This window comes from Pomacea canaliculata, linkage group LG5 (genome assembly GCF_003073045.1).
Source record: "Pomacea canaliculata isolate SZHN2017 linkage group LG5, ASM307304v1, whole genome shotgun sequence".
Lineage (NCBI taxonomy): Eukaryota > Metazoa > Mollusca > Gastropoda > Architaenioglossa > Ampullariidae > Pomacea > Pomacea canaliculata.
The window spans coordinates 3,083,029-3,097,441 of record NC_037594.1 but is presented as its reverse complement, the minus strand read 5'-3'; the positions used below and the strand labels follow the sequence as shown (position 1 = coordinate 3,097,441).

Below are 14,413 nucleotides of genomic sequence, written 5' to 3'. Positions count from 1 at the left end.
CAATGAACAAATATATTAAACGTTCCCAGATAACGAACCTTACAAATCACAAATTGCAAACAGGAAAACTTTTTTCACTGTGAACATATATAATTTTTTTATACCTTTTTATTTCAGTATGCAATACAACTGCTACATTGGGTACAAGGGAGGCTACCTTTCCTTATTGATTTCACAGACAAAAGATTTACTTCCCTTATTTCTAACTGCTTGTCTACTCTTCTGTCCCCTCGCAAAAATGTTTATAAACTACAGACCGCGAACTGAAGCTTAAACATTTAGATAAGAATGACATATAAAAATAATAAAATAAGGAGATTTACAGGAGAGGTGAAAGAAAAATAGTTAAAGAGATGAAAGTGAGAATTATTTGCATGGATGAAAGATAAGAGACAACGTGTTTGTAAACATCTTTCCTAAAGAGGAGGTGGGGGAGAAGATCAACGTATAAACTTAAAACAAAATGGTAAAAGAATCCTATAACCTGCCACACAAGGACAAAGAGGGTTGATCGCCATCGCTAGGGTACAACCCAACATGTCAATCCTAAGCTTTAATTATCTCCCCTGATAGCTATGCAGAAGATGTTTTTTTCCAGCCATAGCCCCAAGCGTTCTAACCACTAGGCTACTGTTGAAAAAAGAAAAGTAAAGAAATTTTCTTTAAGTGAAATAACGACAACAATCGGGATTTGGCTAAGGGTGACATCTTCCTCCTAGACACGGATGTTTGGCGGTGCTTACCTGCCCGAAGTGTGTGGCATGTGGGGAAGGTATGTCCAGGTGAGTCGCAACACTGTCCAGGTACCACTGGAAGCTGCGACACCTGAGCTGCTCTCTCAAGGCCACTCGCGATGTGACGTCACCGGTGTCCGACGAGGACATGTTCTGAAACAATATTTTGGAGTTGGTAAACAGTGTGCGTGTGTAGGGGTGCGGGGTGCGGGGGAGAGACTGATAGTTGAAAAGAAATTTTGTGGATTAGATCAAATCATTGTTGTTCTCTCAGGAAATTATCTCTCATTACTTCTCGTTAGGAAGAGTGAAATACATTGTGGTTAAACAATAATTATCGACATCATTTCAACAAATATCTGAGACAGGCAGTCAGACTAATTCTTTTTTGCGTGTGCTGTTTGAGTCTCAGAATGTGCTGACAGCTTTAGACGGGAAATAGACTGGCAAAGTGCACTGAGAGCTGCTGACCACGGCGGCGAAGAAGAAGCGGCTGTACTGGTCCATCCACACGTTGGCGGCGCGCGCCAGGTTGGTGAGGACCGTGGTGTGGGGGTCAGCGGGGAAGGAGTAGGGGACGAGGTTGCGGAACACGTGACCCACGCGCGAGCAAGGGAGGATCTCCAAACTGCCGCCACACATCCACACCTGCAGACAAAGTTCAGTGATGATTGAACCTTCGCCGTGAGATAACTAGCGACACATGTAATATTACATAACATAAAACTGAAACACATATAGTGCTATGTAGGTCTTTAGAAAATAAAGCAGATAAATTTAATATATATATAAACATAATATAAATATACCTTAAGAAGTCTTTATTTATTACTTTTCTTGCTTTTGCCCATGCATCCATGTTCTCTTGTATGTAATGTGTGTGTGTGTGAGAGAGAGAGAGAGAGAGAGAGAGAAAATAATAAGCTGTTGCGTATATGAGTAATGATAATACTTTTTTGTGAGCCTTTTTAGAGTACAAATATCTGCTCCATTTGTCGATGTAGATAGTGTCATAATAAAAAGTGTCTTCTGTTATATGCATATATATATATTAATTATTACCGCAAGGAAATGTAAGAAGCAACGAGCAATCCAAACAGAGTGCCATGCAACTAAAATAACATAAAACATTAAAATAACATAACACAGAACACATAACTGAACACACAACCTGTCAAAATCTACTGATGATGATGATATGATGATGATGATGATGATGATGATGATGTAGTTTTATAGCGCGCTAGTATCCGCATCACAAAGATGCGCTCAACGCGGTGATCCCAGATGAGAAACCGGTCATAAAAATTGTCATAAAACTTGACATAAAACCCAAGAATTTTGACAAAATCCGACCCCAGACCTGACACAAAATTTGACATAAAACCTAACATAGACTAACTAAAAGCCGAGAACATGAGGTGACATAACAATGGCAGCTGACCCTGAAAGACAGTTCCATGTTCTCGCCTCCCCAAATATCCATGAGATCATCATAAGACCCGATGTTGTAGAAAAAATCGCGGTCAACGGCGAAGAGTCCACCGCTGATTACAGGTGTGCTGTGAGACAAAATAAACAACAAAGTGTTAAGGTGATGCAGTCAGTGGTGGTGGAATTAATGAAAATGATAAATAATAGTAACAATGGTTTCTGTGCTGAGGGATGCTGAGAGAAAAGATGGTTGCAGGCAGAAGACAGACACCAATATTCACCTGATGGGCTGGTGAGGGCCGGCTCGTGTGGTCAGGACATCCGGGGGAATGGCTCGCCACCCGAACTCCAGCCTCCAGTTGAAGTCGCCCTGCAGGTCGTCCGGAGACTGAACGTACGTGAAGGACTCGGACTTGATGACATCGATGTAGGGACTGACGACCTGAGGAAACCACGACAGACGTCAGTTGACGATAAGCAAGCGTGAAGTCACGTGGTTTGTCACGTGTTTCTGATATGACTTTAAGTGGTTAACAAATATGTTTGAGTGCATTGTTGCTTTAACAATGGTGTACATTGATGACAACTCACTAACTTTTGTCAATATGCATGAATTCGTTTCTCGTTTAACTCCGTCTCTTCACTTTTCCAATTCCTTGATAAAATAACATAGCTGTTCTTTAAAATATATCCTCTAAGCCGCAATCTTCTTGACTTTAAAAAAATGGTACGCTCGCTAGCACATATTTAAAATATCCTAAGATTCTTTTCTTTTCATATTATGCCACATCCTGGCGATCGCAAAAAAAAAGTAAGTTCCAAAAATTTAGTTTGCTTATGGTAAACTACACGAGCCAAGAACACTATCGTTTGTTTATCCCACTATCGGTTCTCGTTTCTGATGTAAATGACTCATTATTTATACAAATCTTTGCCTGTCATCATACGTATATATTAGAGCAGAAAATATACTAACAGAGCAAGTATTAGACCATTAGAACATTTAGGTTGAGACCAGGCACCATTACCGACATCAGATTCCTCTGGGGTTTTCTAGCCGTCAAACTAGAGCTATTAGGATGTGTATCATAAAGCAAACTAATGCTCTGTATTGTTCAACAGAGTCCGCTGGGCATGGCTACAATTTGAACAGACACCATTAATGTTTGTGTCTGGTTCTGCAGACTCCATCTGGAGACATTTTGGCCAAACAAGACTCTAGTAGGGCTTTAGAAAATGACATGCTGAATGTGATCAGCAACCTTTTTTCGGTCTTGCAGAAGAGCTTGCAGCAAGGGTTGGAGCCACCCGACACCGCACTCACAGTGGGAGTCCAGGAACACCAAAATCTGCCCTCGAGCCTCACGAGCGCCTGAAAGAGAATGCGACAAATACGTGTAATTATCTGGCACCCTCAGCTTGGAAACAGTAGGAAACGGACGAGTGACGGAAAGGAAACCGAGAAAAAATCAGAAGAGACAGCATGATACACACACGTACACACACCAACACACCACATACACACACATCACTCACACACATACCACACACTCACACACACGCGTGCGCACGCGAGTTGCAGAAGAAAAGCCAGGCAGTGAATACATTGAATACATTGGTGTTCTCAAGAGCAGCTGGCAATCAAGATGAGACTCAGTGTCACCGAGTACTTCTTAATCCTTAAAATTGCATGATGTTAATTAGAGTTTCATTCAAAGACAGAAGTCGATAGCATCACTAATGAACAAACCCTGTGAAGCCGACAAACTATCAGTCACTAATCTATAGGTTAGTATTTCACTACTCCATGGGTTATGTATTTATTTATTTTAATCCTGTAAAAAACAGACACCAGCCAGACTTTACCAATGCAAGCATTTTTTTCTGAAAAAAAAAAAAAAGATGTGGGTGGTGGATTTCTTTCACTCTACAAATTCTATTTTAGTCGAACCTTTGATACTGGAGATCCTACCTCGTCACCACATCGATAAATTTAGTGACATGACACATACATAAAACTGACCATAAAGGCAAATTGTCCGAGAATTAAAGATACAGTGACAGTTCGTTTCGCATGTAAAATCAGATATACTCGGTCACTCGCGAAATATACACATTGATCATCGTCATGACACACTTTCTACCCTTTACTTGCCCACCCAATACAAATTATTCCATGATCGGGACTAGAAGTATGTTTTAAAGCCACATTCAATCGCTATGTTCCCTCGGCCACCAGAGCAGAACGAGAATCTCGCGTGACTTTCTTACCGGACATCACGTGACAGCAGCGTAACACAGGAAAGCCACCTCCTGTATCACACGTTTCCTTACATTGAATTCTCAGCCTCTGTATTCATTTCAAACATTAAATTCTTTGCATGCTGCTTCAAGTTTGTTTGTTTTGCACATTCAGTTCCAATCAGCAAAACAATATTTATTTATTCTTATTTGGTAGTTTCTATTTTTGTCAAACTAAAAATTCTGCACACTCTCATGCAATTACTACAAACCAAAAGTTTAAGTATTATTTTCTTTCTGCCAAATATTTTTATGCACAAACAAATGTTCCCTAACAAACTTCCAACTCCAAATAATCGTGCTGTTCATAAAGACGAAGAATACTTTGCTGACAAAAGGAAATCTGTAAATTGAATGTTTTCTCCTGAGGTCAGGTTGACAGTTCATTAACAAGAGACGAGCCCAGAGCAGACTACCTAATAGAATTTTTTAAATTTTGAATATTTAATCAATGAAAAATTACAGCCTGTCACAAGTGTTGTAACCCAAACACAATGTTACTAACATGATTAGGTAAACCTAATTTCCAAAAGAAATTAAATTATAATATAGTATAATAATATAGTATTATCATATATTAGTCATGATATTTGGGCTATTTTAAGCAAAGTTGACTAGTCTTCAATATCCATGTCTTTAAAGAAAAAGAAAATAACCAACATGAAAATACATGTACTGGCAAATTTAGAAAAAAATAATCGTCATGAAAATATTGGCAAATTTTGAAAGAAAATAACTAACATGAAAATAATTAATGACAAATTTAAAAAATCATTTCCTTCTGAATAAAACACTCTTGTTACACATGCTTTGTTATCACACTTCGTGCTGGTTTGAGACAAATGTTTCAAATATAATAAAAATGTATTAATAGGTTAGATTGGCTGAAATAAATGCATGGTTAATATGTCAGTAAACAATTAATGTATTTGATCATTACACATGGTCGCTAGTCATTTAGTTTATGTTAATGTCTCATATACTGTTTGTTTAAATAGGAAAAGAGAAAATACACCGTAAGTCTGTTTAGAGAAAATGAGAGAAAGAATGGAAGTAAGCCTGTTGAGTTTTTAAGCAACTAACCAAGGTTTATTTATAAATAAAAATATTAAAAAAGAATCCCGTTTAATGTATTTTTAGAGGCCGCAGAAATAATTCTGAGAAATGTTTGAGTAAATCCCCAAAACAACAATGAAGCCATAGCTGTGTTTTTCCTGTTCTCACCTTTTCACCTCTTTGTTTACATTCACTCAGCCAATGCTCAAGGAAACCCAAAATGTAAAAAAAAGTTGAGAATATTTGGTGAGCGACTGAACTTTATTTTTATGGGCAATGAGCATTTTTAGGTGAACCGTGTCATTTCTGTTGTGAGTAGTGTGTAGTGCAATGTTTGTGCAATTTTTAGCGGTAAGTTTCGAGGGTAGCACTACACAAGTTTTGAAATGGTAAACATGGCAAATTTAATTAATTTTGTAGGGTCAGGGACATGCATGAAATTGGATCAGTAGTACTGTGCTGGCAAACTAGGTGACACACAGAATAATCTTCTAGCGCATCCTCCAAGCTTCCAGAGAATTCTGTAGCTATAAACCCAAAGTTATTCAACCTAGTTTAACGAGCCTTTCATCGCCCTCCTCACCCTTCACGCCTTAACTAACCCTCCACCACAACATACTGACAAGGTAGTTTCTTGCTGTCCAGGCTGTGGACACAAAGACTTCCAAATTGCGTTCTTTCCCTCCGTCCTTGCTGCAGATTAAAATGCAATCTGCACAAAGTGGGGAAATTGAATAAGCTCCTCACCTCGTTCGCGCAGAATTAGGTTTCCTCCAAGCCGTTGCACGAACGGCGAAAGCTTTTCTCGCTCCCAGTCTTGTTACCCGAAATTCACTCCCCGCCGCCAGATCCCATTCTCCGACGCTGATAAAATGGCGTTCTAAGTGAATTTCTGGGTCCTAACGACAAGGGAAAGACAATCCGAGAGGAGAGCGGAAGTACTGCAGCGAGTTGATGAAGAAGCGCGCCACACTTAGGGCTGACAAATTGTCTTCCCCTTCAGTCGTCATTGTGGGGGCAACACGGCCCATCTCCTTGTCCTCCCAACCACCGGCCTTCTTCCCCCTCTCCCTGTCATCCTCCTTCCCTTCCGATGTGTCTCCGGACAGACGACTGTTTGATGTGCAGGGAAGAGACCCTGAGACTGCGATGGTGACAGGATGACTGCGCCCGTTGCATGCATACCGTAATGAAATTAGTCAAACCTGATCGCCTGCTTCCATCAGAGGAGGGTCCCTTAACCCCTTCCCCCAACTGGAACCCAAAACGATTTCGTCAACGACAGTCCACTACAAGGACAGATAATGATTCCAGCTTTTTATTTTATTGGCGCCAACGCTGGACAAACATTGCTGGTGACACAAGCAACCCTTCGCCAGGATTACATCATGATAAACAGACTTCTCTGCTGACGAAAGTCGCCGACGAGGGACAAAGCCGGATGCCACGCTGCATGTGGCCTTATAACCCGATTACAGACCACGCCACGGACTTGGAGGGACAGGCGCGTGACCCCCCGGCGACCCTCCAAGTGCTGGGTGCTGGGTGGACCGAGGGGCGAGGGCCCGCCGCTGGGTGACGCCTGTGTTTGCTCTGATCAAGGAAGCCGGAGGTTGCAGCACGAGTCTGGCTACCGTCCTCGCGGTACGTTAATGGGCACGCTAATTGCTTAATTAATTCCCACGACCTCTGACCGGGGGGTGTCGCGCCCGGTCGCGCTGCCCTTGCACGTGCTGTTCGTTCGGCGACAGCGCGTCATGTCCACAGAGGGCGCCGCCAGCGGACCCCACTGCATCCCCGTCCCCCGATTTTTCATCACTTTTTATGTTTCTTTGTCTGCTTGTCTCTGATTCCCTGTCCCTCAGTTCAGTCTACATCGCCTTATATCTCTCGTAAAATAATGTTGTATACTAATCAAGAACAGTCACGTGTTCCTATATTCACATCTCACGTTCATGTTCGCATTTTCACCTACTCACATATTCAAATGTCTATGTGCTTATTGTCTCGTGTTTTACATGTGAACCTGTTCAAGTGTTTGTGCTCTCATATTGTCATATACAGATATTAGCATGTTCATTCGTTCGCAAATTTAAATGTGACTGATTCAAATACTATGCTCATGTATTCACATGTTTAGGTATCCATCTTCACACACTCACATGTTCACACATTTCCATATTCAACTGTTCACGTATTCAGTCTTTATCCTTACAATTTCACGTTCTCATTCTTGCTTGCATATCTCACGTGTTCACACATTCAAAGGTACATTCTCACACGTTCATGTTCACACGTTTCCATGTTCACATGTTTGTTCACATTCCAGTAGAGTCAGGTATGAACTGCAGGCTCACACACACAAAGGCGGAAGACAGGAAGTGACGCGTGAACGAGCGGCGGTTTATTTGCAGATTTTCATTTTCCGTGTTTCATTGACATTCTGCCTTCATTTAAATCGATGGACATTCTGCTCGAGTAAGCAGCTGCGAAATGAAGGAAATAGATTGCGGGATTTTTTTTAAAAACTTCCTATCTAAAGTGTAATGATCTGCGCCGCCCGCGGGCCACCGATGGTTGGTGACAATGTTGGCTACAAAGGACCTGCTGACAACTCTGAACGTGGAGTAAACATGTTGACAACACAAACCAGTCTACAAAATATGTTGACAACAGAAACCATTCTACAGGCTGCGACAACAAGTCAGAAGGTCGTTTAACGAATGAAATTTTGTTTGTTCTGTTATACATGTTTGTTCATTTTAAGAGAAACATCATGGCCACGAAATGTTCGGAAAGTGTCGAACGATGTTGAGAGAAAGAAAAAATTGTGTGTGTGTGTGGTGTTTTGTTTTTTTTTTTTGTTTTTGTTTTTTTTGGTGTGCATATTCATTTCAGTTTAAAAGCTAAATATATTAGAAGCAGGATTTGCCTTCGGATCTCTGTTTTGTGTAGCTTTGCTAATTTGATGCAATTTTATCTTAATTTTTTTTTTCATTGGTTTATTTGAAATAATTCTTTACATAAATGTCTATATAGTGAAGGTCGATAAATTCATTGATGTTGGCAGCCGCTGAAGATGAGGCAAGACCAAAGGCACTCAGTGTTAATGAGGTGTTGCCAGGCTACCAAACCTGTTCTAGTCACAGCGCATGCGCGGAAATTGTGATTTTTTTGCACAAAGCAGGAGAAGAGCTCCATGTTCAAAGCTCCTTGGTAACCGAGTTACTTGTTCAAATTTAGGGAATTAACATCCGCCTTCATCTAATTTTCAATTACACAGCTGAAAAGTGGCAAGGGGAGCCTACTCTTTGTACTCCATCTTTGCAAGACGGGTACGTCCATCCAAACACCAAAAAAAAACAAAAACAAAAAAAACAAAAACAGCAATAATAATCACGGTCAGTTGTAAGCTACGGTCTACCGGTTCATGCACACACCCGCTTAATACAAGCAGTTTAGCCACTGGAAGCAATATTTCGGATCATATAAATTTTTGTCCTGTTGCGATCACACGGCCTCGGTTATCGACTAACCATTCACATCGTTTATCCGGCAAAAAAGTTGCATGCTGATTTTTTCCGTCCTGGTTTTCAAAGAATTCGCCTCCCATCTTCCGCAGCAAATTGCAGTACACTTCATAACGCACGTGCGTCGTTAGTCGCGGCCATCACGTGCAGCACAGCATCGCACACGTGGATTCTTCTCGATCAAATTCTCGTCTGCTTTTCCTCCTGCGCCTCGCTTTCGCCGAGCACTCTTCGACTGCTCATTGTGATCTCGTGACACGAAGATGCTATAAAACAGGCACCAAAAATTCCAGCCTCGTAACTGATTTCCCCGAAGCGTTGTCTTGAGATCTGCTGCAAGTCTGGAGGATAGTTCCACCCACCCCACCCTTCCCGAGACCCTCTGCGCGGCAGAAAATCCTTCTTTTCGTTCTTGAAGGAGGGTTTGCTTGACTACAGGCCTACTTCACTAGTGCCTCCGATATTATGGGGTTATTTTCGCCATGCATCAGATCAGCGCAGTTCGAATGTTCTAGATGGAGTGGGGGCCTGCTTGCACCATTATGGAGACGATGGGGGGAACATGGAGGGAATGGGGGGGAGTACATCTTAGAGATGGGGAAAGGTATGGCGGTAACAGGGGAAATGTTAGTGTTTTATGACCAGGGCTGGTGCTGTTACCTTATCATTACATTTAAATCTTCGACTTGACGACCTCAACGACCAAAATTATTGTTGAATGTGTCAACATTGTTTGATTAAGGAAGGGACAGACCCAGCTTTCTTTCCCGATGTGTGTGTCCGGGTGGTTGAGTGTTGTTGTTGTTTAGTTGTATTTTGGTTTGGTTTTTTTTTTTTTTTGTTTGCTTTTTGGTGGTTTTTTTTTTTGTTTTTTGTTTTTTGCTGTTCTTTTTGTTCTGAGCGCGACATTGCCGGGCACCGGTCATTAAGTACACTTTTCGAATCGTTCAAGCACCATGAACTATGCATTCATGCAAAGCTTCGTTATTGCCAGCTGAAAGAACAGCAGTCACAAATAGATAATAAATACCCCGAGTACATGTTCCGATAGACCAGGGAGCCTTTGTTCTCTGCCCGATGCGCTGCTTTGTTCTAGAAATTTCTGACCCACGGCTTAGGGACGTGCAGGCGCAATTTGTTAAGCAGGACATGTCGCTTCCCTCCCTTTCAGGACCCCGTCCACTCTCTCCAAAAAACAAGCCCACAACTCTCCCACCGCCATTATCCTTAACGGTAGATTTATTCTGATGTTGCGAATGTTGCGTGGCGGTTGCTTTGTCGTCTTTGATTCGCGGCTGTCAAGGTCAGGCCATTTAGCATCAACATCCATTTAATTTGCAATCCGAAGAGCTGCATGGCCTGCTTTATTGCTGATGGAAGAAGAGTGGCTGACAATGGCAAAGACGAGAGAGAGAGAAAGGGAAGGAATTCTGCACATCGTAGCGTATTTTTTAACGTCCACAGATACTGTCTCTCTTTAACCACCTCGTTGGGGTCACGTGACGCTGACGATGACTAATGAGAGCAAGTGTTTTCTGGTCGTGGCAATTAAAACTGGGATGTTGTTTGCGACGGAGGGAGGGGAAGAACTTGGCCAGGCAGATCTGACGGTTTTGTTGGGGGGACTAGCTCGCCTGATTTTCTAAAGAGAATGCCAGCAAGGACTAGTGGGGATTAGAGAGGAGAGACAGTGAGGGTGGGTCGGGTGCGGGTGGAGTACAGCTTCTTTCCACGCCAGTCGACCTGCCAGTGGGGTGAGCGCTGCCTTGGGCGCTGGAGTCGGGAAAAGCATCTTCAGCAGGCCAAGCATGCAGCGTGAACGGAACCGAAATGAGATGAAGGAAAAAACAGGGCATCGGAGAAATAAGAAGGTACAGGAAAGAGGTATTAAAAAGAATTTCTCCGAAGAAGCAGGAGCCTCGGCCCTGGGAGAAGAGAGTGAGTTGGCGGAGGGGGAGAGAAAAAATATGCATTGATCAGGGGACGCAATCATGCGGCAGGCTATGTAATGAAGCGAGATGGATAAAGGGCCAGTACTCCCGTCTACTGTCAGGGAATCGATAACAGCTAAGATGCTGAATGAGAACGCCGAGGAGGAGGAGGAGGAGGAGGTGGTGGTGTAGGGTGGTTGAGGAGCTGAGGAAGCACGAGAAGTGGGGGAGAGGGTGGGCAGGGGGAGAGTGGTATGCAAAAGGGAAGAGAGACAGTAGATAATTGAGAACTGCAGGAAACATGAAAGGTGTTTAGGGGAGGGGCACGAACGGAGGAGAAGGAGAATAGGGGCTAATGCCGGATGAGAAGCTGACGCTGGAGGTAGTTAAGGACGTGGCTACAGAGTTAAAGAGGAGCAACGGACTGAATTACCTCGGGGTTAGTAATGTATCGTAATAATGGCTACCCCTGAGGCAGCAAGCGACTGAAAGCAAAGGGAATCTCCGAGCGCAGGTACCCTAGAAGTCCGTTTCTTGCGGTTGGTGTAGTTATAGCTACCCCTACAGTCGCTCATTCCTTGTGAAGTAGGAAAGGAGAGGCTGTGACAGATGTAGCCTTGGACAACTATTTCGACCAACCCTCCCTTAGATGTTAGCATCCAGTCTGAGTATCACAATTACTCGCTACATCCTTTATCAAACTTTCTTTGAACATGTTGTTCTTTGTACACTTCTGCTAGCGTGTGACAGAGCTGTCAAGGAAGCAAATCACGCGAGAAACAGTGAGATAGTGCGAGAAAGAAGGAAGAGAGAGTGGTCAGTCTTGAGATGAGTACAAAGGGCGAAGTGCCCTCCTCCTCCAGGGCAGGGCGATGCAGGTTCCTTTGATGGACCGCGGCAATCAATCACCAGAGTGACCAGCACTAATGAAGTCTTATCAAAGAAGCTACTTTCACACCAGTTCTCGTACTTTCCTCGGCTGCTCAACTATAAACACAGATGCGTGACGGGAGTGGCGTGGATGGGAGGGTGGCAAGAGTGGAGAGAAAGAAAGAAACAATGATGTCTACAGACAGGTTTAACACAAAGCATTGTAAGGATGTTGACGTCGCGAGCACTCTCTTGGCAGGCCAGCTTCCCAGAATATCTGATAAATATGCTGATGAAACGTGTTTTATTCAAAGAATAAAATATCCCTAGAGCTTACATTCATGGTAAAGAGTATCGGAAGCAACTTCCTTACTGACTAGTCACGTGATCCAATATGGCGCAGTCTGCTTTCTCGGATATAGTCTATTCCTAATTGTGGCAGGCAAACACTGTACAAATTGAAACACGTATTCGTATCTGTGTGTGTTTGTGTGTTCGTGTGTGTGTTTGTGTGTTCGTGTGTGTGTTCATCAGTATATAATATAAGAATGGATGACGTACCCTGCAGACGTGAGCGCACAAGCCCTTGTCGTTGGTCTGCCCGCAGTACTCGCACCTTACCACTGTTGTTTACAGCCGGGACTTCTTCCAGAGCACGTGCTGGGTCATCTGTAACACCAGAACGAAAGAATATATATATATCTTTTTCGCTCGATACCAACACAAATTGTTCAAACCCTTTTATACCTTTTATACACACACACGCACTCACATGCACTTACATCGATCCACAAACACACGCATGCATGCACACAGATGATAGGAGGGAGGGGAAGAGAGAGAGAGAGCAGAATGGGAGGAAAGGCGGAGGAACAACTAAGAGCTAGTCCCCCTACTCCCCCGCCTGACTGCACCACTGCGTCTAATTTTGTCGGCGCGTTCAAACCCCGAGCCCTCTCTTCCTTTGAAAAGTTGTCTTTCAAGCCTGGGGCGGGTCTGACGAGATTTCATAACAGTTCAATAGCCGTCCCGTGCGCTGGCTGCGGCAGTCACTGGCTGCCGGCCTCAAAAGACTTTAATGAAGCTGCCACGTCCATCCTCTCAGCTCGGGCCCATGTCAATGTCCTCATCCGGGCTTCCTGTCCGCTGTCACGTGATCTTTCCTCACACCATGGTGGTGTTTGTGTGGTCACCAACCGCTGTCACGTGATCCTTAAGACACATCACCATAGTAACTTATCTACCGCCATACCCCGGGGCAAGCTCGTGCACCAACACACTATAAAAATGATGCATTCCCTCGACAGTTGATTTGCCCTCGACACAAACATGAGAGTAAAGACAAGGTAAACGTGTTATTTGATTTTGCTGCCCATGACAGAGATAGATTGAATCAAATCAAATCAAAAATCAAATCAAAACAGACTTTATTGTCTGCCCAGGAGGACAGAAATTTGTCTTTGCTCACATACCCATACAGACATTTAACACACAGTTAGAAGTAAAAGTGAGGAGTAAAATAGTGTTGATTGCACCAGTCCATCGAAGCAGTGTATGTTTATCCTAACAACAAACCTTGGGTGACCAAGGGCCTAAAAGCACTGCTTAACAAAAAGAAACATTTGTTCATCACGGGCAGAAGCCCACGACAGAAGATTAGTACATAGAGAGGACCATGATGCTATCCGTTGGGTGGGCAGAGGCTCTACGAGCATACTAGTTAGTCCGCTTTCAGTAGTTTGCCGGTGGACCAACGAGTGTCGACGAGATTGAAACAGAGGTCGAGTTAGCTCTCGCCCTAAACCCGATGTGTCAGAATGCGGCTCGTGGTTACATCTTGAGCTCGCTGGAGGGACCTGCCAGACGTCGAGTTATGATGCTTCCGCATGACGCAAGAGATACGCCGAGAAAGATCTTGGGTGTCCTAGTGGAGGCGTACGGCGAACGGAAAGAAAAAAATTCAGTGCCACAGCAACGTGATGAGGTGGTTGACGAATACGCCGCGAAGCTCCAGAATTTAAGCAGGCGAGGTAGAAGGCGGCGCAGAGCGTCGAAGTGGCGGCGATTGACACCATCTCGGAGGACTGCAGCCCGACCGGTCAGGGAAAGTGACTGCCCCCGTCATCCGTAACAGGATGACAGGGAAATAAAGTGTAGCTGGCCTGACTGGAAAGTGTCCGACGGCGGAGGTTGTCATTTATGGCATTAGAGTGATGGCGTTGCTCGACACCGGCAGTGAGGTAACGACGGTCACTGACGAGTGGGCACGAGGGCACATACAGGACTTACAGCTAAAACAAACTCAGGAGTGGCGGTGGTGGACATGTTTACGGCCAGCGTCTGAGGACGTTCCTATCCTGGTGGTCAAGGACCTGGTCGATGTGGTCACAAGTGAGCGCAGGAGGCGCGTGTCGCTTCTACTAGGGAAGAACGTTCTTGATCGGATAATGGACTCTACCGCAGATGTGGCGCAGGCAGTACAGGCAGCCGTGCATGAAGCTCATCTTGAGAAGACATTGTCAACAAAAGGACTGGCTAGGGCCGCTGGCAACACGCC

At 43.8% G+C, this 14,413-nt stretch overlaps 1 protein-coding gene across 1 annotated transcript in view; it reads right to left on the bottom strand.

Annotated features, from left to right (window-relative positions):
* Window positions 1-14,413, bottom strand: part of LOC112564391 (polypeptide N-acetylgalactosaminyltransferase 16-like) — a 57,422-nt gene that overhangs the window by 4,037 nt on the left and 38,972 nt on the right. The window contains exons 3-8 of the mRNA XM_025239164.1: window positions 12,418-12,525; window positions 3,431-3,540; window positions 2,450-2,610; window positions 2,179-2,296; window positions 1,206-1,382; window positions 744-887 (exon numbers count right to left, since the gene is read on the bottom strand). Of these exons, the coding sequence (XP_025094949.1) occupies window positions 744-887; window positions 1,206-1,382; window positions 2,179-2,296; window positions 2,450-2,610; window positions 3,431-3,540; window positions 12,418-12,525 (818 nt within the window). The remainder of the gene's footprint in view (window positions 1-743; window positions 888-1,205; window positions 1,383-2,178; window positions 2,297-2,449; window positions 2,611-3,430; window positions 3,541-12,417; window positions 12,526-14,413) is intronic.